The 27,447-nt window shown below is 31.6% G+C and overlaps 1 protein-coding gene across 1 annotated transcript in view; it reads left to right on the forward strand.

Moving 5' to 3' along the window:
- Nucleotides 1–2,900: 2,900 nt before the first annotated feature.
- LOC139517357 (plasminogen-like) overlaps nt 2,901–27,447 on the forward strand; it is a 193,024-nt gene continuing 168,477 nt past the window's right edge. Inside the window, exon 1 of the mRNA XM_071308321.1 lies at nt 2,901–3,199. Within this exon, the coding sequence (XP_071164422.1) occupies nt 2,902–3,199 (298 nt within the window). The 5' untranslated portion in view covers nt 2,901. The remainder of the gene's footprint in view (nt 3,200–27,447) is intronic.

Raw genomic sequence — 27,447 nt, forward strand, 5'->3', positions numbered from 1 at the left:
TGTGAACAAGTTTAGATATATCGTACACACGAGTATAAAAGTCATGCGGGACAATGTAAAGTTGTGTGTGCATTATTTTTCAAATTGGTTAGCACCCTATGTAATCTCCGGCAAACAAAAAAGGTTGTATACATATCTCTTTGAAGACTCTGTTCTTACTTAATACTCATTTGAAAACAAATCATAGATGAACTTTGTGTTTGACCACTATACTGCAGCTGCCATAAAATCACAATTATCTTATGCATTATATTCCTAATTAACACGACAAACTGCAAACAATTCGTTTATACTCCAAAAAAATGTTCGATTTCTGATATAAAAATAAAAAGATATGTTATGATTGCCAACGAGACAATTAATTTTTCACAGAAGACTAAATTGCCAACATTACCAACACCACCGCATAGTTAGATATAAAAGGTCGAAAAAATAAAAATGTAAAACAGTTCAAACGAGAAAACTAACGGTATGATTTAGGTACAATACAATGAACTAAAACCTAATATAACATAAAGCAACAAACAACAAACATCGAATAATAATATGCTCATATAGATCAGTTGTCTGATGAATGCGCTTACAAATATTTGAACCTCGTGATAATATTAATTGAAAAGAATATAATGTTAAGATTTTATTTTCTAGATGTGTGCGTTCATAATCACTTATAGTCGTAACAATGTTTTACTATATAGTTGACTTGTACCAGTGTTTTTATATATAATAGTGGTAGTATAGAATGTCTCTTATTGACCTATCATGGTGCTTATTACTTTTTACATTTGTTTATTTCTCCAGTTTTCATTTGTTTCTTTTGTTCTTGTCTTTTCTTTATGCATTTTCAATGATTTGTTTTTATAATAATCGAAGTTGTCAAATTTTCTCTATAGCCTACAAACCTAGGACCAGCATAGGAGAGCAAACGTTCATTGATTTCCCATTTTAAGTATAAAGTCTATCTAAGTAACGTTTTGTTAACATATTTAAACGGAATATATGTGGACAAAACGTTACTAAGTGTTTAAATGTATCAACATATGTCAAAACTCTTCCTCTTCCTGGTTTCTGTTTGCGCATTGTCATATTTTATACATGCTTCACATTACAAAAGGAAAAAATTGAACACCATACTTACAATGTCTGGAAACAATATAAGACACTTACCTCATGTAAAAGCCAACGTATAATAGCAATGTTTGAACGCACTTAACTATCTTCAGTTCCTATTTAACCAACAAATACTGTGATAAGTATAATTACGGACGAATGTTTGGTTAAACATGCGTTGCTTATGCATTATTACTATTTAAGCAAACAAATTGGAATATTAATAGACGCTTGTTTTGAATATGCATTTACAAAATCTTTTGTGACTATTTCCTTTCTCAAAAGACAATTTACATGTTTTTACCATTTACATATGAACACTTTAGTCAGTGATGAACATGAACATTAGTTTACTCTTATAAAGCAATGATTTTCTTTTACGAAGCTATCCTTTTCCTTTATACAATAATATAATACTCTATATATTACCAGAGAATGTACTGACAGGTACATGTACGCAAATAAAATACGTTTTGTAACTACCCTTTATTTCTATATTTTTGTAGCACCAAGTGTTTTTTACCGTTCAAAAATAAAGCCATCACAATTATTTATGAATAAACGTTATTTTAGTGAAAAAGTCATCTTCGAGTTCTTTTGAAGTGTAAACATCGGTACGATATTTTTAAATCAGTTCTTGACCTCATGTATAATTTAAAAATTTTAGCTCCACTTTGACTTTGATTTATATTTCGAGACACTGTATGGTTATACTATATATGGACATAAACTCTGCTCTATTCTTACCCAACACTTTGAGCCGGATTGTTATCGTGCTAGGTCACAAAGTAACAGCCCATAGAATACATGTCACTCATTCAGCGTACTTACTAGAAAATTTGCAAATATATTTTTTCAAGTCTTTAATTGGACCCGGTCTACACTGAAGGCGAGAACTCTACCATAAGACCAAAGAGGTAGAGGAGAGATTTAGAGCATTTGTGGGTTTTTGTATAAGAAAAAAAAAGTTAGGGTTCACTTGATGAACCTATTTATTTATTCATGTTTTGTAAAAGCAATACAGAAAAAAAAAATTGATTAAAAAAGTTCTATGAAATAATCAAAATGCTTGAATTTCAATTATTTTACTGTTTTAGTACACGCTTAGCATACTAAATTGGCCTATCTATGAGTATAAATTGTGTGCCACAGAGCGATTGCTATAATCATATGAGTCTTTCTTAAGCAAATAATATTATATATAATTTATTTACTAACTGGTAATGTGCAGTTATCTTAAAAGTTTACTATATTTACTGTTAAGTTTGAGACACAAGTTTTGTATACTTCAAGACAATGAAATAAATGATCTTCAATATATTTTCTACAGTGTTGAAAGTTATTTTACATAGTATTTTATTTGGCCTTTCATAGCCGACTAAACTGTATTGATTGTTATCATTGTTGAAAGCTATAAATATATACTACCATTTCATTTTAACTCTCGTGGATAGTTGTATTATTGTCAATCATACCACATCTCCTTATTTTTATATGTTTATTTCATAAGTTTACACAAACATTGTACTCAGACAGACGATGCACTTCATCTGTAAAACAAATCGAAATATGAAGCTATTTTAAGCTTTTTGTTCTGATTTAAAAATATATTAATACACCATCAACATTGTTTCCAAATTTGGTCCCATTTTATTATTCGTCAAATTCAATAATATAAAACCTTGTACAAAATCAGACACAACCAATCAGCTGCACGTTCGGTAAATCTGTCGTTTAAATGTGTATATAAAAGGAAAATAAACTAAAAAAACGACTAAATTGGGGATGACTATGTTGCTGTTGCTATATATTTCATCATTCTTACTGTTACCGTCACATTGTCATCAGATACAGGAGGAAAAGTTTACAATATGGCAAGGGTATCAATTCAACAATACGATGGTTCTAGATCTCCCGTTACTAGGGAGAAACATGATTGACTGTGTATTTAAATGTCTCAGAAGTCAGCCTTGTAAAGCAGTGAGTTATAACGACTTATCTAAGACGTGTGACTTTCATGGAACAGAACATTCAACTTTAGTAATTACAAATGTTACAGATGAAAACCAGTATTTGGTAATTCCAAAAGGTAAGCAATAGTAACTTCAGTAAAAGTACAATCTGAATAAAATATGATATACTATAACAGTGTTGTGTACTCAGATATAAAGTCAGATTTGGTGTAATTCCAAAAGGTAAGCAATAGTAACTTCAGTAAAAGTACAATCTGAATAAAATATGATATACTATAACAGTGTTGTGTTCTCAGATATAAAGTCAGATTTGGTATTCAAAGGAGAACATTGGAAATATAATTTTATATATTTTAAAGACAATATTTGACAAATGTTTGTTCTTTAGTTTTTATTTAAATACTTGCATTTTCAGATTAATCGATATTTGATTTTGGTGCATTTAAATGTACATGATACAAGCTAGAAATTCTTTAAAATGTTTTAATAGGTCTCTAAATGCGCTAGTTTTATTGTTTCATTGTTTAAAGAAATTATAACTTTTGGAAAGCACTTACTTGAGCTTTTAAGAGGGGGGCAAGGGGGGTCCCAATAACAGCAAAACAGCAAATTGATTTGGCGTATAACAGATAACAAGGAATTAAAATGGACAAAAACAGATAACAGTAAATGAAATATTAAGTCGGGTCATTGACAGATCTAGTATTTCTTATTACGGGTTTAAACCTTTGTAATGTATTCCATTTTCTATGAACATGTTCTTAAAATTATGTATCTAGAATGTGTTTACTACTCAGTATATTTTTATACGCTCGTTTACGGGACGTATTATGGAATACTGTTGTCCGTCTGTCGTCAACATGTCAAACATTAACTCCAACACTCTTTAACCAATTTGCATAAAACTTTGGAAAAATGTTTATATTTTTGACGTGAGCTCCCCTTCGTTTTTTTTTTTTTATATAAATTTCAGATTTAAAGTTTTTGAGTAATGGGGTTTTATTTAATAAAAATGGTGTTTTTTTCAGTTTTCTGATAATATCTCAAAAATCCTTTCACAAATTTGCACGGAATTTTGGTGAATTGTTTATATCTATTGACATGAATTTTTATAAATTTTAGATTTTACGTTATAGCTATTGTTGTAAGCGCCCTTTCTATTTTCATTAATTTTAGATTTTATGTTATTGAGTTGAGGGGTTCTATTCATTAAAAAAGGTGGTATTTTCCAGTTTTCGGACAATAACTAAAAAATGTTTCAGCAGTTCTCATGAAACTTTGGTGTATTGTTTATATATATTGACTGAAGCTCTCTTTAAATTTTTATAAATATCTGATATGATCGACATAAGGAAGTTATCGAATATTTCAAAAAGGGCAACGGGTGTATCATGCGCTCATGGCGTAGCTGTTTATTTGTTATAGAATACTTTTTTTCAGCATTTATTTTAAACAGTTATAGAGACTCACACATGTTTATAATTTACATAGTGTGTAATAAAATTGAGAATGGAAATGAGGAATATGTCAAAGAGAAAAAAATGGTATCTAGTAAAAATTCAAGGGCAGTGATGGTATCAAAAGCAGGTCCAATTGACATATAGTTCTTGTGTTTGTTGCTACTAAAAAATGACCTAAAAGAGGTCTTAACGCCTTTAATATTAAAATAATTCGAAAAATTATTCAGGAATAACTTTATGTTTTGATTTATATTATTGATACAAATCAAAACATCGTGTTATTCCTGATTAGTTTTTCTAATTACTTTATTTAGGTGTTGAGAAACTTTTGTGACCCCACAGTTTAAGTGTCTTTAACAAGTACATAGTGAGCAGCGGTCGTTACAGACAAACGTTCACCTAATCGGCCCCAGTCAATGGGATAAATTAAGGTCGTCAATCAATGGCCACAGCTACACTGTTTTGAATATGATTCTAGTTAAGTAGGGGAACAATGGCTTGAAGACAACATAAATCTTTGTTTGTAATGAGCTATGTGCAATTTCGGAACCCAGTACATGGTTGGAACTTTCATTGTACAATGTGTTTGTATGGTTCTGCTTGAAAAGAATCACAGAGCTGAGTCAATGTACCATACTAAATAAAAGGTTAACTGTTTGTAAGGACCTAGTCCTTAATTGAGATTCTTGTCAGATATTCCTGGCCATATGTTTTCCTTTTTGTCATATTAAGAATTGTTCTGATTTAATATGTTGGTACGGGAAACAAGGAACATTATACTCATACAAACAAATAAGATATTTCTAAATGCATGTTCCAAAAAATGGAATTTATAACAAAGGATAATCTTAAGATATACTGGAATTGTCCTGGACCTCACTTCTGTGATGGGTATATGTTAATGGAATCCTTCTCCGAATACGGGACCAACTTATTATTAGTGGTAGACCCCAATGTCCAATGATCTTCAATTTCTACCGAAAATTTGCTGGAAAAAAATACTAACATTCCAATTTTCAATAACAGTAAACAGCAAATACATTATCACAATAACAGATAACAAAAAAACCAAAAGCCCAATAACAGCTAACAAAGAATAAGACAATAACAGCTAACAGCAAATATATTTTCAGAATAACAGATAACAAAGAATTAAATTGCCCCATAACAGCATAACAGTTAAACCCCTTGCCCCCCTTCTTTTAATAAACCAGATTGCAATGCTAACTTAGATTACTTGCTACACCGTTTTAGCTGGATCAACTTTTATTTACCTATTTGAAGTTATTTTCTTTCAGAACAATAGGTCATTCTCTATGAGAAACAACCCGGACGATTCCATGTTTCAATGAAATATGCTTCAAGTCATGAAATGATAACCTGTGTGAGGATTTTCAAAATCTTATTGATTCATATCCAATAGATAATCATACTGTGACCTACATGTATTGGTATTCAAAACAATACGTTAAACCATTTTCTTTTTATTATGTTTAACAACAACTGGTCTTCTCCAGTATTCGACAATTTAAGTATGTTTTAGAACAACTCGATTTTCGGTCTACTACTCTAAAAATCGTCACAAATATAAAAAAAAATATACTTTACAACAAAGCCAGTGTAAATATAAAAATTAAAAAAAATGTCGACCTTTTTTTCATATCTCTTGATTTTTCTCGAACTTCATGGCCCAAAACGATATATTTATATGCCATATGCTTGTTAAAACATTATATGAACATCACTCTGTAGTACAGTACACATACAGACCACACGTTTAACTCTTTATCTTTATATTCTCTCATTATTTTGTCGTATGTCAAAATATGAAAGTTAAACAAAATCCCTTTAAAAGTCGGCACAAAATAACAATCCAGATAGATTAAGATAACATCGAATAGTTATCTAACCATATAGTATTCCAATCGAGTTCATCACCCTTTCATTTTTGTTCGGTAAGTGAAACAAATAAAGTGTATATTAACCATACTTATTTGTAATGTTATTGACAAGTTATGAATAGCAATGCAAATAGTGCATTCCAAAGGAAGGGTAAACTATTTTGTTTTCGTGAAGCTTATTCGCTTATCAATTTGACCGACTAAACTGTAAAGAATGTTTTCATTGTTGAGAGCCGTACGGTTGTATTTAATTTTTAGATTTACTTTCTTTGAACTCTGGTGGATATTTGTGGTATAGGCAATTATACCACATCTCCAGCAGTAGTTTCATCTACATATTCTGTGTGAGTAATTTGGACAGAAACTGGAAATAAACTATAGAATGAATATCACTTTTATAGACGTGTCTACAGCAACAACGGTTGCTGTAGAATCCGGAACAACTGACGGGACACATGAATCAAATATGTCAACCACAAAACAAACAACAAAAGCTGCTACAGAGATTGATGACACATCGACCTTCACAAATAAAATCACCAGCAAGGAAACGAAACAAGTCACATCTTCTACCTCAACAGGAAAAACTACAATACTAACAACAGAAGCGACGACAATTCCGTCACAACAAATGAACTGGACAGTTCTTGGAGGTACTACACATATAGGAATCGAATATAATTCATTAAATTTAAAGATAGAAACCAAAAACGAATCCAGATTAGTCTGTTTCTTATATTGTCTTCTGTAAAGAAATTTAAATGTTTCTAATCTTGTCTTCTGTAAAGAAATTAAAATGAGGGTCGATTGAGAAAAATAATTTTACGATAAATGAGATTACTTTGATGTCGTGCATTTTAAGTTTTTAACCATAAAATTTGTTTATGAAACAAAATTTTAGCATCACCTGCATATGTTATACTTTGTACACATCCCCTGGTTGAAACGTATTCTAGAAATAGCATTTGATGTAATGATAACTGCGTATTTCTTTCTCTCGGAGCTTATATTATTCATATTTTTAATAACATGAATTCTTGCAAAAAAAACCATTAAAGATACACAGAAAGAGCATTGAACGTCATTTTCATGATACATTACATGTGTAATATAGAAATTAAGGACTTTCACTCAGACAATACGTTATATAATAAAATAAATACTTCGTCCTCGGTCAATATAGTCTGAACAGGTCCATTTTGATCTCTTCGAAAGTTCATAATTGATAAATAATACATCATTGCATATTATTGATCAACAAAAAAAGTTTCTAAAGGAAGATAATTTCGTAATCAAATATAAACTACCACCACACTTAAAAATTAGGAATCTTGGAAATTGAAGCTCTGTTTTTTATTTTCTTTCTGATGTCAACGCGAAAAAAGAATGAATTTATCTTCACCTCACCACATACAATAATACCATAAGCATCATAGCAATCAACAGTAACAGTTTAGTTTTTTCTCCAAGATATCTATAGATATTTCTGAATATCAGATAGCTTTGCTTACAATTAAACCTTTACAAAGAAAACTAAAAATTAACCAACAGCAACCCAATTAAACATTTGGGTGAACAACAGATGCTACAGAAAGGTCAGCTGCCCCAGTTCTTCTTCTAATATTTGTCACTTCTGTTTGATAAGTCCGCCTGTAACAACTGACTAGAATATATCTGTTGTCTTAAGGATGTACACCTCTGAGGAACCAAAAATTTCTAGAATTAAACTTTTTTTCTTAACCTGATTTTTGGGTTTATAAGACTCTAACAAAATGATTGGTGAATTCTGTGTAAGTAATTTGGACAGAAACTGGTAATAAACTATAGAATGAATATCACTTTTATAGACGTGTCTATAGCAACAACGGTTGCTGTAGAATCCGGAACAACTGACGGGACACATGAATCAGATATGTCAACCACAAAACAAACAACAAAAGCTGCTACAGAGATTGATGACACATCGACCGTCACAAATAGAATCACCAGCAAGGAAACGAAACAAGTCACATCTTCTACCTCAACAGGAAAAACTACAATACTAACAACAGAAGCGACGACAATTCCGTCACAACAAATGAACTGGACAGTTCTTGGAGGTACTACACATATAGGAATCGAATATAATTCATTAAATTTAAAGATAGAAACCAAAAACGAATCCAGAGTAGTCTGTTTCTTATATTGTCTTCTGTAAAGAAATTTAAATGTTTCTCATCTTGTCGTCTGTAAAAAAATTTAAATAAGGGTCGATTGAGAAAATAATTTTACGATAAATGAGATTACTTTGATGTCGTGCATTTTAAGTTTTTAACCATTAAATTTGTTTATGAAACAAAATTTTAGCATCACCTGCATACGTAATACTTTGTACACATCCCCTGGTTGAAACGTATTCTAGAAATAGCATTTGATGTAATGATAACTGCGTATTTCTTTCTCTCGGAGCTTATATTATTCATATTTTTAATAACATGAATTCTTGCAAAAAAAACATTTAAGATACACAGAAAGAGCATTGAACGTCATTTTCATGATACATTACATATGTAATATAGAAATTAAGGACTTTCACTCAGACAATACGTTATATAAGAAATAAATACTTCGTCCTCGGTCAATATAGTCTGAACAGGTCCATTTTGATCTCGTCAAAAGTTCATAATTGATAAATAATACATCAGTGCATATTATTGATCAACAAAAAAAGTTTCTAAAGGAAGATAATTTCGTAATCAAATATAAACTACCAACACACTTAAAAATTAGGAATCTTGGAAATTGAAGCTCTGTTTTTTATTTTCTTTCTGATGTCAACGCGAAAAAAGAATGAATTTATCTTCACCTTACCACATACAATAATACCATAAGCATCATAGCAATCAACAGTAACAGTTTAGTTTTTTCTCCAAGATATCTATAGATATTTCTGAATATCAGATAGCTTTGCTTACAATTAAACCTTTACAAAGAAAACTAAAAATTAACCAACAGCAACCCAATTAAACATTTGGGTGAACAACAGATGCTACAGAAAGGTCAGCTGCCCCAGTTCTTCTTCTAATATTTGTCACTTCTGTTTGATGATAAGTTCGCCTGTAACAACTGACTAGAATATATCTGTTGTCTTAAGGATGTACACCTCTGAGGAACCAAAAATTTCTAGAATTAAACTTTTTTTCTTAACCTGATTTTTGGGTTTATAAGACTCTAACAAAATGATTGGTGAATTCTGTGTAAGTAATTTGGACAGAAACTGGTAATAAACTATAGAATGAATATCACTTTTATAGACGTGTCTACAGCAACAACGGTTGCTGTAGAATCCGGAACAACTGACGGGACACATGAATCAAATATGTCAACCACAAAACAAACAACAAAAGCTGCTACAGAGATTGATGACACATCGACCGTCACAAATAGAATCACCAGCAAGGAAACGAAACAAGTCACATCTTCTACCTCAACAGGAAAAACTACAATACTAACAACAGAAGCGACGACAATTCCGCCACAACAAATGAACTGGACAGTTCTTGGAGGTACTACACATATAGGAATCGAATATAATTCATTAAATTTAAAGATAGCAACCAAAAACGAATCCAGATTAGTCTGTTTCTTATATTGTCTTCTGTAAAGAAATTTAAATGTTTCTTATCTTGTCTTCTGTAAAGAAATTTAAATGAGGGTCGATTGAGAAAAATAATTTTACGATAAATGAGATTACTTTGATGTCGTGCATTTTAAGTTTTTAACCATTAAATTTGTTTATGAAACAAAATTTTAGCATCACCTGCATACGTAATACTTTGTACACATCCCCTGGTTGAAACGTATTCTAGAAATAGCATTTGATGTAATGATAACTGCGTATTTCTTTCTCTCGGAGCTTATATTATTCATATTTTTAATAACATGAATTCTTGCAAAAAAACCATTAAAGATACACACAGAAAGAGCATTGAACGTCATTTTCCTGATACATTACATATGTTATATAGAAATTAAGGACTTTCACTCAGACAATACGTTATATAAGAAATAAATACTTCGTCCTCGGTCAATATAGTCTGAACAGGTCCATTTTCATCTCGTCAAAAGTTCATAATTGATAACTAATACATCATTGCATATTATTGATCAACAAAAAAAGTTTCTAAAGGAAAATAATTTCGTAATCGAATATAAACTACCACCACACTTAAAAATTAGGAATGTTGGAAATTGAAGCTCTGTTTTTTATTTTCTTTCTGATGTCAACGCGAAAAAAGAATGAATTTATCTTCACCTCACCACATACAATAATACCATAAGCATCATAGCAATCAACAGTAAGAGTTTAGGTTTTTTCTCCAAGATATCTATAGCTATTTCCGAATATCAGAAAGCTTTGCTTACAATTAAACCTTTACAAAGAAAACTAAAAATTAACCAACAGCAACCCAATTAAACATTTGGGTGAACAACAGATGCTACAGAAAGGTCAGCTGCCCCTGTTCTACTTCTAATATTTGTCACTTCTGTTTGATGATAAGTCCGCCTGTAACAACTGACTAGAATATATCTGTTGTCTTAAGGATGTACACCTCTGAGGAACCAAAAATTTCTAGAATTAAACTTTTTTTCTTAACCTGATTTTTGGGTTTATAAGACTCTAACAAAATGATTGGTGAATTCTGTGTAAGTAATTTGGACAGAAACTGGTAATAAACTATAGAATGAATATCACTTTTATAGACGTGTCTATAGCAACAACGGTTGCTGTAGAATCCGGAACAACTGACGGGACACATGAATCAGATACAACCACAAAACAAACAACAAAAGCTGCTACAGAGATTGATGACACATCGACCGTCACAAATAGAATCACCAGCAAGGAAACGAAACAAGTCACATCTTCTACCTCAACAGGAAAAACTACAATACTAACAACAGAAGCGACGACAATTCCGCCACAACAAAAGAACTGGACAGTTCTTGGAGGTACTACACATATAGGAATCGAATATAATTCATTAAATTTAAAGATAGAAACCAAAAACGAATCCAGATTAGTCTGTTTCTTATATTGTCTTCTGTAAAGAAATTTAAATGTTCTTATCTTGTCTTCTGTAAAGAAATTTAAATGTTTCTTATCTTGTCTTCTGTAAAGAAATTTAAATGAGGGTCGATTGAGAAAAATAATTTTACGATAAATGAGATTACTTTGATGTCGTGCATTTTAAGTTTTTAACCATTAAATTTGTTTATGAAACAAAATTTTAGCATCACCTGCATACGTAATACTTTGTACACATCCCCTGGTTGAAACGTATTCTAGAAATAGCATTTGATGTAATGATAACTGCGTATGTCTTTCTCTCGGAGCTTATATTATTCATATTTTTAATAACATGAATTCTTGCAAAAAATCCATTAAAGATACACAGAAAGAGCATTGAACGTCATTTTCCTGATACATTACATATGTAATATAGAAATTAAGGACTTTCACTCAGACAATACGTTATATAAGAAATAAATACTTCGTCCTCGGTCAATATAGTCTGAACAGGTCCATTTTGATCTCGTCAAAAGTTCATAATTGATAAATAATACATCATTGTATATTATTGATCAACAAAAAAAGTTTCTAAAGGAAAATAATTTCGTAATCGAATATAAACTACCACCACACTTGAAAATTAGGAATGTTGGAAATTGAAGCTCTGTTTTTTATTTTCTTTCTAATGTCAACGCGAAAAAAGAATGAATTTATCTTCACCTCACCACATACAATAATACCATAAGCATCACAGCAATCAACAGTAAGAGTTTAGGTTTTTTCTCCAAGATATCTATAGCTATTTCCGAATATCAGAAAGCTTTGCTTACAATTAAACCTTTACAAAGAAAACTAAAAATTAACCAACAGCAACCCAATTAAACATTTGGGTGAACAACAGATGCTACAGAAAGGTCAGCTGCCCCTGTTCTACTTCTAATATTTGTCACTTCTGTTTGATGATAAGTCCGCCTGTAACAACTGACTAGAATATATCTGTTGTCTTAAGGATGTACACCTCTGAGGAACCAAAAATTTTTAGAATTAAACTTTTTTTCTTAACCTGATTTTTGGGTTTATAAGACTCTAACAAAATGATTGGTGAATTCTGTGTAAGTAATTTGGACAGAAACTGGTAATAAACTATAGAATGAATATCACTTTTATAGACGTGTCTATAGCAACAACGGTTGCTGTAGAATCCGGAACAACTGACGGGACACATGAATCAGATACAACCACAAAACAAACAACAAAAGCTGCTACAGAGATTGATGACACATCGACCGTCACAAATAGAATCACCAGCAAGGAAACGAAACAAGTCACATCTTCTACCTCAACAGGAAAAAATACAATACTAACAACAGAAGCGACGACAATTCCGCCACAACAAAAGAACTGGACAGTTCTTGGAGGTACTACACATATAGGAATCGAATATAATTCATTAAATTTAAAGATAGAAACCAAAAACGAATCCAGATTAGTCTGTTTCTTATATTGTCTTCTGTAAAGAAATTTAAATGTTCTTATCTTGTCTTCTGTAAAGAAATTTAAATGTTTCTTATCTTGTCTTCTGTAAAGAAATTTAAATGAGGGTCGATTGAGAAAAATAATTTTACGATAAATGAGATTACTTTGATGTCGTGCATTTTAAGTTTTTAACCATTAAATTTGTTTATGAAACAAAATTTTAGCATCACCTGCATACGTAATACTTTGTACACATCCCCTGGTTGAAACGTATTCTAGAAATAGCATTTGATGTAATGATAACTGCGTATGTCTTTCTCTCGGAGCTTATATTATTCATATTTTTAATAACATGAATTCTTGCAAAAAAACCATTAAAGATACACAGAAAGAGCATTGAACGTCATTTTCCTGATACATTACATATGTAATATAGAAATTAAGGACTTTCACTCAGACAATACGTTATATAAGAAATAAATACTTCGTCCTCGGTCAATATAGTCTGAACAGGTCCATTTTGATCTCGTCAAAAGTTCATAATTGATAAATAATACATCATTGCATATTATTGATCAACAAAAAAAGTTTCTAAAGTAAGATAATTTCGTAATCGAATATAAACTACCACCACACTTGAAAATTAGGAATCTTGGAAATTGAAGCTCCGTTTTTTATTTTCTTTCTGATGTCAACGCGAAAAGAGAATGAATTTATCTTCACTTTACCACATACAATAATACCATAAGCATCATAGCAATCAACAGTAAGAGTTTAGGTTTTTTCTCCAAGATATCTATAGCTATTTCCGAATATCAGATAGCTTTGCTTACAATTAAACCTTTACAAAGAAAACTAAAAATTAACCAACAGCAACCCAATTAAACATTTGGGTGAACAACAGATGCTACAGAAAGGTCAGCTGCCCCTGTTCTACTTCTAATATTTGTCACTTCTGTTTGATGATAAGTCCGCCTGTAACAACTGACTAGAATATATCTGTTGTCTTAAGGATGTACACCTCTGAGGAGCCAAAAATTTCTAGCATTAAACTTTTTTTTTTGATTTTTGGGTTTATAAGACTCTAACAAAATAATTGGGGAAGAAAAAACATATGGTGGTTCACTTCTTTTTTTGCTACGGCCCTTTGAAAATGCCCAATTTTGATGATTTTCCCATTTTTCATCGATTTTTACCTATTTTTGGGCTATTATCGTGAAAAAAAATCACAGTTCCACAATTAAACTTTTTTTATACTTTCTATAAAAATGAAGTGGACCAATCTGAATAAATTTTACTTAAAAAAACTTTAGGTAGGTGTTTATATAAGAAAGTTTTATCATATTTTAACGCTTTTTTGTGTAAAATTTACCATGCTGTCAATTTTGTACTTTTGTGATTTTTTTCAGTTTTAAGAACAAAATGCATATTATTTCAACTTTTTTGTATCCTTAACCTATTTTCTCAAAGTTTTGGCTAAAAATACCTTACTCATTGGTCGTAAAATTTGAAAACTGGATTACTCATTACCATTCATTGTAAATACACAATTTTTTTCACAGAGGTATGTTTGATTATAATATTTTTAAAATTCATTGATATTTTCCACTTGTATCACATGTTTTGGAAATAATTCAACGAGATTTCAACGAGACTGAACGAGACTGAAAAGTCAGAAGAATACATCCTTAAACACAGATTTAACACAGTTTAAATCATAAGTGATTCACTGGTTTATTTTCTAACAAGAGAGGTCCGTAGAGATTGCAAAAAACATAGATATGAAAATTGAGAATAGCACACCATTAACCACATAAAAGTAAAACAAGGTACTGAGAAAAAAGGGCCGGTAAGAGAATCTCCATTGAAAAGTACTCCTAGTAATTCATTCTTGTATCTGTATGCATGTGTAAATCATCCTACAACAGCTAGCTATTGATGTGATCAATTAATTAGTTATCATTATCAGAAATCAAATTAAACCCCTAAATGTATTTATTCATGCAGCGGATGATTGTTACTTGACAACTAGTTCAGAATATAGTGGTACGATCAGCTACACAGTCAATGGAATTCCATGTCAGTTCTGGAACACTAATACTCCACATATTAAAGGCTTTCTACCTGTAGGCGAAACATCACACGATACAAACTATTGTAGAGAATCAACTAATTATGATAAATCTTTAATAGGAGGTTTATCATAACAATATAGAGTCAAGATTCGACTGATTCGGTTTTTTTTTGATAAATTATTTCAACTGATGAACTTTTGTCTAGTGGATACACTTAAAACCCAGGCCAAAAACAAGGAGACAAATAAGTCTGGTCGTTTCCAGATTCTAATTATTCATGTTGGACCTGCATTATTTGATGCGGACACATAATTTCATTGAAATAGTTATTCAACAATCAAAATAAACTTGTACTTGAGAATACCTTTGTTTGCATACTATTTGATTTTTAAAAGGTTTGTCCAATTAATTTTAACAATGATAAAATAAAGAACAAGACAAGATAGTGTGAATACTATCTATTTTCTCCTTACAGCGGCTGATTGTTACGTGACAACTAGTACAGAATATAGTGGTACGATCAGCTACACTGTCAATGGAATTCCATGTCAGTACTGGAACAGTGATATTCCACATACTAGACAATTTAATCCTTTAGACACAACAGCGTACGACACAAACTATTGTAGAGAATCATCTAATCGTGAAGGTGGTCCAGGTTGTTACACTTCTGATCCAGCTGTCCAGTGGGAATATTGTTTTATTGTGAAATGCAAGTAACTTATTTTTTCTCTTTAAAATGCTAATGAAAAAAATAGCATACTACGCAGATATAATTATATATAATTCTATGATGCAGATTATTGTACAAAATGTATATTTTGCGCCTGTCCCAAGTCAGGAGCCTCTGGCCTTTGTTAGTCTTGTATTATTTTAATTTTAGTTTCTTGTGTACAATTTGGAAATAAGTATGGCGTTCATTATCACTGGACTAGCATATATTTGTTTAGGGGCCAGCTGAAGGACGCCTCCGGGTGCGGGAATTTCTCGCTACATTGAAGACCTGTTGGTGACCCTCTGCTGTTGTTTTTTATTTGGTCGGGTTGTTGTCTCTTTGACACATTCCCCATTTCCATTCTCAATTTTATATTGATTTTTTGTATTTATTAGAGAATTGTTTTTACGTATTTTTGCGAAATTTTATTATTCTCTATTTCATGTGCATTAAAATAACGTATAGGTATATTTCAATAGTTGAACATAACATGATCACACATTAACTTATTTTCCCATGTATATTTCAACTATATGATATAAACCTATGGATGAAAACGTTATCATATAGTTTTCGAAAAAAAATATATTGTTTTCTGTTTACGTAATTCACGAATATTTATATCTATAATAATAAAATTACGAGGTCCAATTTGTCAGCCGTCATCACGTAAAAACGACGTATCAAAGAATTCAACTTTATATATAACTAATATAGTACAAAGGTGTAGATTAAAAATTGCACCACTCCAGGCCCTTTTGTTTTCCACGTAATTAATATTGCCAATAATTAAGAAGTTCCGGGTCGAGTCCGATATCGATATCAATAGTATATTCACCTGTTACCTATTACCTTATCTGTACGTTCAGCATCTGACAGGCGCACCAACGAACGGTGTATTCAGGATTAATATACTATATACACGGGTAATAGTCACAGGGTTGACACTACTAAATTGTCGAATTGTTACCTATTATAGTATTTTAATCAGTAAGACTTTCTAAGATAACAATACGAATACTAAAAATCTGGACTAAAAATAAGGCGTATAGGTACAGTTTTCAATTTGTTAGCGGGCATGACGTAAAACAGCGAATCAAAGAATTCAACTTTATTTATAACTAATATAGGACCAGATATAGGACAATGCTGTTGATTCAAAAATACTCCATTCCAGGACCTTTTGTTTTCCAAATAATTAATATTACCAATAATTGATAAGTTCCAGTTCGACGGGTTCAAACAGAAAGATTTGAAAGCAGAGAAAACTGTGTATCTTATAATCGGCGCGATATCACGGGTGTGTTCTAGTATAATTTATTGTTCAGAAATGAAACTAACCAACACATATTTTGTATTGTCAGGTGATGCTTGTGGTGTAGATGAACGACTCCCTGTAGTACCGATTGGAACAAAGTCTCACTTCCTCCCCAGTAAATTCATCGGGATGGTGTTCACATGTGATACACTAACACCAGGAACTTCTGTAGATCATTGTCCCGTGTCGCAGTGTGGTTCAGATGACCAGTGGACTACTGACTATTCTGTTTCATGCACAGGTACTTTTGATATTTAAAGGGGCACTAGCTTCGAGATATATCAAAATTTGAAATATGATTTGATTGGTGTTCAATAAATGAAAGTGAAAAAGTGAAAAATATTCGCTTAAAGTAGCCAGTATGGTTAAATTTTGTCAAAATTGTTAACGAAATATGCATATAACATTATGTGCAAACACCGATAACGTTATGTACATACAACTATATCATTATGTGCAAAGCCTTCTAACGTTAAAAGCAAACACCTATTACATCAAGGGGACATAAGCTGTCAAACAGTTCTACGGAATCCCTTTATGGCCATGTTAATTTACCTTTAACAATGTAGAATAACAAATTATTAATTTGAGATAATAGATTATCAATTTGATATAACAGATTTTCAATTTGATATAACAAAGTATTAATACACCTTATCGCTATCGGGAAAAACAGTCATTTATACAACTTCCTGTTTGGATCAGGCCGCCGAAAATAGAGGTCATCAGTAGTGAGCTGAGGGAGGAAAAACCTTAGAAAGCGATCATCATGAAACTTTGATAGAGTATAATCCACTTTTTTCTAAATTAAAATTGAAGTAAAAAAAATGTTTTGTTTGAAGTATTTACGGTAGTTTAAACAGGTCTCATTAAAAGTAACATGCATGGAGAAATGTTTAAACAGGGTCCCAGATAGCTTCAACTGGATGAAAAAGTTTTGTAATTTTAGAACTTATCCGGAATGGAATAAATAGCGATTAGGTGTATTTGATTTAATTGATTATTAATTTGATATAACAAATATTAAAACTTCTTCTGCTACTAACAAATATTAAAACTTCTTCTGCTACGCTCGGATATAAAGTATATATGCAAAACGAAAATTAAACTCTTTATCGAAAAAAAAGAAGATGTACTTAGTTCTACTGCTCTAAACGAAAGGTGTGTTCGATTCCATATATACTAATCTTATTATATCTTGTGTATAAAGTAGTGAACAATATGTTATTTTAAAAGAAAGAACACCAATATATTTTTTTTTGTAATTATAATTTGAATCTATGTCTGTGCATATAATTTAGTTACATTAGTAAATTACCAAATATATTATGCTTCGTAAAACATTAGTGCTCACCACATGTGCTTTATCCTTTTTTATAATCCATATATATACATAGGCAGAGATATACATATATAAATTTACAGTGATTGTATGCTTCTAAAAATAGATTAGCATCCTGTAATTATACTGAGGAGATGAGTAGATGATCATTTCTGTACACTAAAAAGAATACTTCGTGTATTGTATCAGAGATCCTTGTTTAATTCCTACGACAAGGTAACACCTCCCGAAACGAAAGCTTATTTTTATAAGCTAGAGTTAGAGGAGGGGATAAGGTCTCTGCGCTATGCTAGGCGGTGTTTTCGTAGAAGTTAGAAATAAAAAGTACAGGTTCCAGCCCCGGCGCCGGGGAGGAAGTTACGAATCAAATCTACTCTAACATCGTTAGGATGATTTTCTAGGCACTTTATACATATTCTAACGCCTGGTATTTCTTAATCATAAGAAATCGGATGGACAAGGTATAACTTGCAGTTGTCACTACACATAGGCAGAGATATACATATATAAATTTACAGTGATTGTATGCTTCTAAAAATAGATTAGCATCCTGTAATTATACTGAAGAGATGAGTAGATGATCATTTCTGTACACTAAAAAGAATACTTCGTGTATTGTATCAGAGATCCTTGTTTAATTACTACGACAAGGTAACACCTCCCGAAACGAAAGCTTATTTTTATAAGCTAGAGTTAGAGGAGGGGATAAGGTCTCTGCGCAATGCTAGGCGGTGTTGTCGTAGAAGTTAGAAATAAAAAGTACAGGTTCCAGCCCCGGCGCCGGGGAGGAAGTTACGAATCAAATCTACTCTAACATCGTTAGGTTGATTTTCTAGGCACAACTCGTCTAAACATCAACCCAATCTGTAAATTTGCTTTCGCAAATTTTTGGTTCTTCCCTCGCCGGGATTCGAACCCATGCTACTGTGATATCGTGACACCAAATCGCCTGCACTGCAGCCGTCCCGCTAGACCACACGACCACCTGGGCTCTCAAAAAAAGAGCTTTCGCTGGCCGTGTGTTACCTTTCCTCGTCAGTTTTAATCTAGGGGCGTACTACAGTACATGATATATAAGGCATGAAGATGTTATTGTTACAGATCAGCTAAATTATCTATAGTAAAGGATCCTACAAATTAATGTAATATACAGTCACAGAAAATAATTATATTTATAAGTACGTCTGAGTCAGTGACAACTCTACAACACATGTATCCATCGGATTGCCATCAATAATATATTAAAGAATAATTTTAATTTCTGTTCAATCACATCAAAATTCTTCAATTCAAACTATAACTTATTTTCGCAATCAAATTTTAAAGTTTTTCCAGTTTTAATCAACACATGTTTGTTCAGTGAACCGGATATACGATAGTGATGTTATACAGTGATGCTTATCAGGGACCGGTAACAAGGAGCATTCTTATGTCGTTCGAACGTCTAACGAGCGTCTTAAGATTTAAGAGTGTAACAAGACCCAACCTCAGACCTATCTTAGAATGATTGACAGCTCTTAACGTTTTGAAAACGTGAATGATTTAAGAACGATTCTTAAGTCTACCTTTAAGCGATCTTACTAATTCCGGTAACACAAACTCATTCTTAAATTTTTGTCAGTTATTAAGTGTTCTTAAAACAAACTTAGCGACTTAGAAGTGTACTAAGAACAATTCGCTTCTCTTGGTATTTTTTGTAAGAGTGGTCCCGACTACTCTTAGCTGCACATAAACTTGTTAATAATAGAACAACAAGTTGCTTTTTAAAAAAAAACCTAAGAACGTTTTTATTCTAATTATTAATTCAATTGGATAAGGAATTATATATCAGTGTTATCTTCGCCATGTGTGTTGAGGATTAAATTTTCTTTTTATTGTAAATCTTTACAATTTTGGAATGTTGAGAGACTGAGTGTCAAATATAAAGCAAGGAGAAAAAATAAAGATTACCAGACGTATAATTTCTTCAAGAATAATAATAATTCAAAACATGTACCTTCTTCCAAAAATTCATAAAATTAATCTAGAAATTAGAAACGAGGCATTGCGAACTGGTCAGGTAGCTGGACACATTGATGTTCGTTACAAACCACGAGAAATACTTACTTGATCTATTAATCATAAAATCGTTATTGAAGAGGCATAACTTTATAGTTCCCCAATGCACTGATGTTTACCGTTATTGTGCCCTACAACTTTTTCTTCCTCTCGTTTGTTACTGTACAGTATCTGTGAGTTTTCCCAGGAGGATATGATTTTATTATTTTCAACCTCATCGACTAGTGTCTCTTACTCATCAGATTAAAGTTTGGTTTCATTGGCTTGGTGGGCTGTCTCCCGATCGATATTTTATTCTGAGCCATGCTATTATGAGCAGTTATCAAAGGTACCAGGATTATAATTTAGTACGCCAGACGCGAGTTTCGTCTACATAAAACCCATCAGTGACGCCATCATATCAAAATATTTATAAAGACAAACAAGTACAAAGTTCAAGAGCATTGAGGATCCAAAATTCCAAAAAGTTGTGCCAAAAACGGGTAAGGTAACGTATGCCTGGGATAAAAAAAATCCTTAGTTTTTCGAAAAATTAAAAGTTTTGTAAACAGGAAATTTATAAAAATGACAACATTATTGATATTCATGTCAACACCAAAGTGTTGACTACTGGGCTGGTGATACCCTCGGGGACGGAACGGAACGTCCACCAGCAGTGGCATCGACCCAGTGGTGTGAATAGTTATCAAAGGTACCAGGATTATAATTTAGTACGCCAGACGCGCGTTTCGTCTACATAAACCCATCAGTGACGCCATCATATCAAAATATTTATAAAGCCAAACAAGTACAAAGTTCAAGAGCATTGAGGATCCAAAATTCCAAAAAGTTGTGCCAAAAACGGGTAAGGTAACCTATGCCTGGGATAAAAAAAATACTTAGTTTTTCGAAAAATTAAAAGTTTTGTAAACAGGAAATTTATAAAAATGACAACATTATTGATATTCATGTCAACACCAAAGTGTTGACTACTGGGCTGGTGATACCCTTGGGGACAAAACGTCCACCAGCAGTGGCATCGACCCAGTGGTGTGAATAGTTATCAAAGGTACCAGGATTATAATTTAGTACGCCAGAAGCGCGTTTCGTCTACATAAGATCAAAATATTTATAAAGACAAACAAGTACAAAGTTGAAGAGCATTTAGAATTGTTATAGAAAGCAAGGTGAAAATTGTGACCGTTTTCATTTTTAAATCAAGAGTTCTAAATGATGAAGTTGCAATCATTACTTCCTCAGAATTCAGATTTTTTTTGTGATTTTACTATTTGTTAGAAGGCTTCAGACAACAATTAATCCCCTTTGGTAGTGGTTTAGTTCCCATTTATTATGAGGCATTTCTTCCTATTCTGTCTACTGTTTGCTTTGAAATTTTTACTATTCAAGTGCACGTGTTCCTATAAGTTGCATATATATTTTACAATAAGTAAAAAAATGTGGGGAAAATATAGTTGAAAGTGAAATAATTAAGTGATTTGGCCGAAATGAAAGTAGAATAGAAAATTCAAATTAGCCTTCGTAATTTTTTCAAGATTCAAATCCTACCATTGTGATATTATTATATATTTTAATAGGGCTCTCAAAAGAAAAGAAAGAAACAAACCTTGATGGATTGTCCTGGGACAATCATATTTTACTAGAATAATAATTTTCTGTAAGCAGTTAAATTTATTTCATGTTTGAAGCGGTGCTGACTGCAAATTTAAATTCCAGTTGATTTTTTTATCAAAAATGCATTGAAGCAAGAATTATTTTCCTCAAGTTAAATGGGTAGTTGATTGTTGTGCGCATTTTATCGTTTATAAAACGTTTGTATGATTCATTTAAGGCCATTCTAATTTCTTTGCGAGGAAACGAACACGGAGACACCGGAAAATTATTAAGAACTCGTAACCTGAAAACTATGTCGATGCTTAAGGGGGAAATAAGATCGATCTAAGAACAACCTGAGGGAGCTTTGATTTACACTCATTGAAAAATTGAAACATTGAAACATTTTATTTCACTAAAGGCCTCACATGAGGCTCTTTGAATGATCTTATGATTATCTTATCTTCCCCTTAATTCAATACTTACGATCTCTCTTAATAAAATTTCTTGTTACCGGCCCCAGGTGTGAAAATCAATTGTATTGGTTATTCAAATATAATTATGTATGTAAAACTATTGTATAAACTCATTTGATATTTTCCCTGGTCAAATGAGGCTGTTAAAATACAGGGCCCCTAAGTATGCCACCTGGGCAACTTGCGTATTTATATATCAAGGAATGATTGAATAAAATATTTGTTATCGTTAAAAAAAAATTGATATAACAAATTATTAATTTGATATAACAAATTATCAATTTGATATGATAAAACAAATAATCAATTTAATATGATATAACAAATTATCAATTTGATATATCAAATTGTGAATTTGTCTACCGATAGTATTATTTTATTTTATTTTCTGGTACATTAAAAGATTGCGGAACCCAATCTTTCTTGTTTATCTGACATTCAGTGACAAATATCTAATGCAAATTCAAAACTCAAGTTACAGGTTTAATGTTTTCATAACCCACCCTCCTCCCCTTTTCACTTTATTTGGCATAGTTTTTGGGAACTACTTCCTCAATTTCGTATATATGTGACCTTGTGGCTTAGAACGAACAAATATAAGAGAGAAAAGGGGGCGTATTTAATCAATTTCTATTGCATATTTTAAAGTCAAAACGAATAGAAAAGTTTTATTTAGACATTGGTGTTTCTAGAAACATAGGAACATGCAAGGATAAAAAAAATCTTCACCCCTCTTAAAAAAAACCGGGCATGTTGTTTTATTAATTTTGATAGGAATATAAAAGGATTTACTAAACATCCTTCAATTCATCATTGCATTTGCAAAATTGTTTCAAAATATCTTTTTTTGATTTTGAAAATTTTCATTAAAAATAGAGAAACATGCGCGAGATTATGAAGGATTAAGGACTTTTAATTTATGTTGAACAAATCACACGTGTATAATCTGAGCAGCTTAATAACGTTTAGGTCTATATCTCTTAAATAAACTCATCATAGATACCAGGACTAAATTTTGTATATACGCTAGACGCGCGTTTTGTCTACAAAAGACTCATCAGTGACGCTCGAATCCAAAAAAGTTAAAAAGGCCAAAAAAAGTACGAAGTTGAAGAGCATTGAGGACCAAAATTCCTAAAAATTTTGCCAAATCCAGCTAAGGTAATCTATGCCTGAGGTAGTTAACAGTTTAAGCGTTTCTACGGAAGCCTTTCAGGGCAATGCTAATTTACTTTTTACAATTTGATGTAACAAATTTTAAATTTGATATTATGAATTATGAATTTGACATAACAGATTATTGAAATGATATATCAAATTATCAAATTGTTAATTTGATATAAGGAATTATTAATTTGATATTACAAATTATTAATTTGATATTATAAATTATTAATTTCATATTACAAATTATTAATTTCATATAACGAATTATCTATTTGATATAACAAATTATCCATTTGATAAAACAGATCATAATTATTTGATATAAAAGATCATAATTATTTGATACAAAAATTTATTAATTTGTTATAACAAAAAAGGAAATTTGATATGTCAAATTACTTATGCATGGATTGGGGTTATCCCCCTTCTCTATTTGACATAACGGATATAAAAGTGAAACGCTTAACCTGTTAAGAGATATATGCACAAATGAATTTAGCTTATGCTTCAGTGAATTTAGCTAATGCTTCAGTGAATTTAGCTTAAGCTAAAATGAATTTTTGCATTGCTAAATATCTAAAATTATCATTCTATATATACAACGTTTGACAGATTATACTCGTGTAGTCTTTTTTTTTTTTACAGAAATTGAAAGTCAACAATCTTCAAAAACTCACGCATGTTACTTTATTTTTAATAAAAAAAATCCAAATCAATAATATATGTTGAAAAACATTTTTTTTAAGACAAATGCAGTGATGAATTGAAGGATGGTTAATTAATCCTTTCATGTTCTTATTAAATTAATAAAGCAACATGCAAGTGTTAAGAACTGGAGGGTTATAGGTTTCATAAAAAAAATGATGCTAATCATTAATATAACAATTTAAAAAAGTAGGACTTAAACTTTCCCCTTGTCTTACACCTCTAATAATTGGAAAAAATAAAGAGTGTTCATTACTAATCTTCAGTGCAGACTGGGATAAGCTATACATATTTTTCAAAATAGTATACAATTTCACACCAACGTCATCACTTATCAATTTATACAACTGGTCATTATTTCAAACAGAGTCGAAAGCAAATCTAAAACAACTTTATTAATTTTGCTAACTTTGTTAGTTGTTAATGTCTAAGTCATTTTGGTCTTTTGTGGATAGTTGTCTCATTGGCAATCCTACCACATCTTCTTTTTTATATTGTCTTATTTTTTTCTTAATATTTGGTGACAAGAGTTTTTAAAATAAATATGCTATCAGACGTTCTATGATTTGAACAAAATCCAAATTGATGACTGGGGAACTTATATTCGCAATGCTTTATTAATTAGTCTTTTATTTAAATAGAGCTATATACTTTTGATATACAGTTTAAAATAGAAATACTTCTATAATTGCATATGTCTTCTTTATCTCCAGACTTATAGATGAAAACAATAAAAGCTTTCCTCGCGCTGTTGGGGAAAATTCCAGCTGATAAAATAACATTATGAAGTTTAACTATGGCTGTAACTGTTACAATGCTACCACATTTTATAATTCCATTAGATATTAAGTCAGGTCCAGTGCTTTTCCCTGATTTCAATAAATTTATACAGTTCTTTATGCCCGCGTCACACTGTCTTGATTTTTATATACGATGGACACCGGAATGCGAAAATTGTAAGTTCGTACGAAGTTGGTCCCGATCTCGTTAAAATACCAAAAAGTGACCGAAGCAAGTACGATGAATAACGAAGTCTATACGATGGTGCCGAATGTATATACGATAGCAAACGATGGACATACGAATGTTAACCGAAGACGGGTATTTAAGCTTCATATCTCAGCCGAAGTCTACACGATGGATCACGAAGGCTAAACGATGGATTACGAAGGCTACACGATGGATTATGATAATGGCGCGACGGCCATACGATGTCTAGTAGACGATGCATTTAAATTATATGACAAAGGCATCACGCGTTATAAATTGTTTGATCAATATTGAATATATATTACATTGTACATTTAATTTCTGGTTTAATCATAAATCATATCTAAAGACAATATTAAAGGTATTTCCAGTTACTGAATGTTTTGGTTGATTTCTAAAAAAATAGTTTATGTATCAAATATGCATATATTCAATTTACCATTTTCTGCATGTGTCATATACAAACATAGTGTCCATATTTGTCCCCAATATGTTACATACGAGGGGATGCTACGCTCGGTATTGCCTTGTTTGAACTGTATAATGTGTGCACTATAGTACGGTGGCTTTGTGAAAAAATGTGCACATACTGCTACAAGCATGAAATTTGGCATAGACCTTCCTCAACTATTTCTCTTTCATTTCAGATAGGGAGGCATTTGAAAAAATATGTCTCACTTCCGGTAAAATTCAAAATGGCGGACTTCATACTTATATTAGCCCAATTTCAAACAAAGGCTAGTATGTGAAAAGGTGTTATTATCATGCTACTATCATAATATTTGGTACAAACCTTTGTTTTGTACTACTTTTGGATATATGATATACATACGATGTCTTCAAAAAACCTACTTCCGGTAAAATCCAACATGGCAGATATAGTACTAGAATAAGCTTATTTTTAGGGAGGGTAAATGAACTGTGTTTTAAAGTATTGGTACTATCAGTATATTGTGCAGGAACCTTTCTTTGGTGCTTCTCATGGATACAATGTATAAGACATATGTCTTTAAAACCCTTTCTTCCGGTGAAATCCAATATGGTGGACATAAAAATATTGACAGTTTTTCATTTTGATATTCAACTTTTTTCAAAATATAAATAAAATGTTTTTTTTAGCTGGTCATTAAACTTTTGGCTTCAAGTCATCCTCAAAACCATTAATTCTATTCTGCTTCATATTTTTAAATACAAAATAAACATTCCGGTAAAAAAAAAAACAATATGGCGTAAATAACAAGGATGAGTCCATATATCTTCCATGTAGAGTTTTGGATAGATTGATTAAAACAAAATAAAATCACTGAAGTTCTTAAACATCTTTAGAATGACTTATTTATGGCCGCAAATACATGTTTATTCACAATCGGAAATTTTATTTTCCAAATTTACAGAGTTCGTGGTATTGTTTCTTATATCTTTAATGTACAAGCTCCGGATAAGATGAAGAGGCCTCACAAAGAGTTGTCCAAACGGGTTCCCATGGATCATATTTTCCCCTTCACCATTCATAAGAGATTGACTAGTTAGCATAGGAACCAATACCAAGCTTGTTACTCATTAGCACCCGCCATGGTATATTGCACGTTTTACTTGCTGAAAAAGACTAGACCGAGTCGTGGGAATAGCCTCAATAAGTATTTCCTCTTCCAAAAACACATTTTTCTTGCTTCGTTAATCCCATCTGATAAGTTTGTTCGATCTCACAACAAAGTCACGTATCGTTCTATCAATGACACAGAACATCCTGAGCAATTGTTGCCACAACTACCTTTTCCTCAAAATTCTATTGAGCAAGCTGTTGCGAATGAAAACTTAAAAGTTCTTTCTTATTGTCGTAATCTTGTTTTGACTCTGGATTCGTCTGTGTATTCCCTTTCCCCTAAATGTAGCTCTTGCTTCTTATAACAAATGCTCATGACATTCTATCTTACTTACCTCGAGATGTATTTCAAGTTTATCACAATATTCACATTATGAGACGACAATAGAATCATGGTGCATGTGTCTGATGCAATGAAACACGAACTTGCACCTG

Source organism: Mytilus edulis, chromosome 1 (genome assembly GCF_963676685.1).
Source record: "Mytilus edulis chromosome 1, xbMytEdul2.2, whole genome shotgun sequence".
NCBI classification, from domain to species: domain Eukaryota; kingdom Metazoa; phylum Mollusca; class Bivalvia; order Mytilida; family Mytilidae; genus Mytilus; species Mytilus edulis.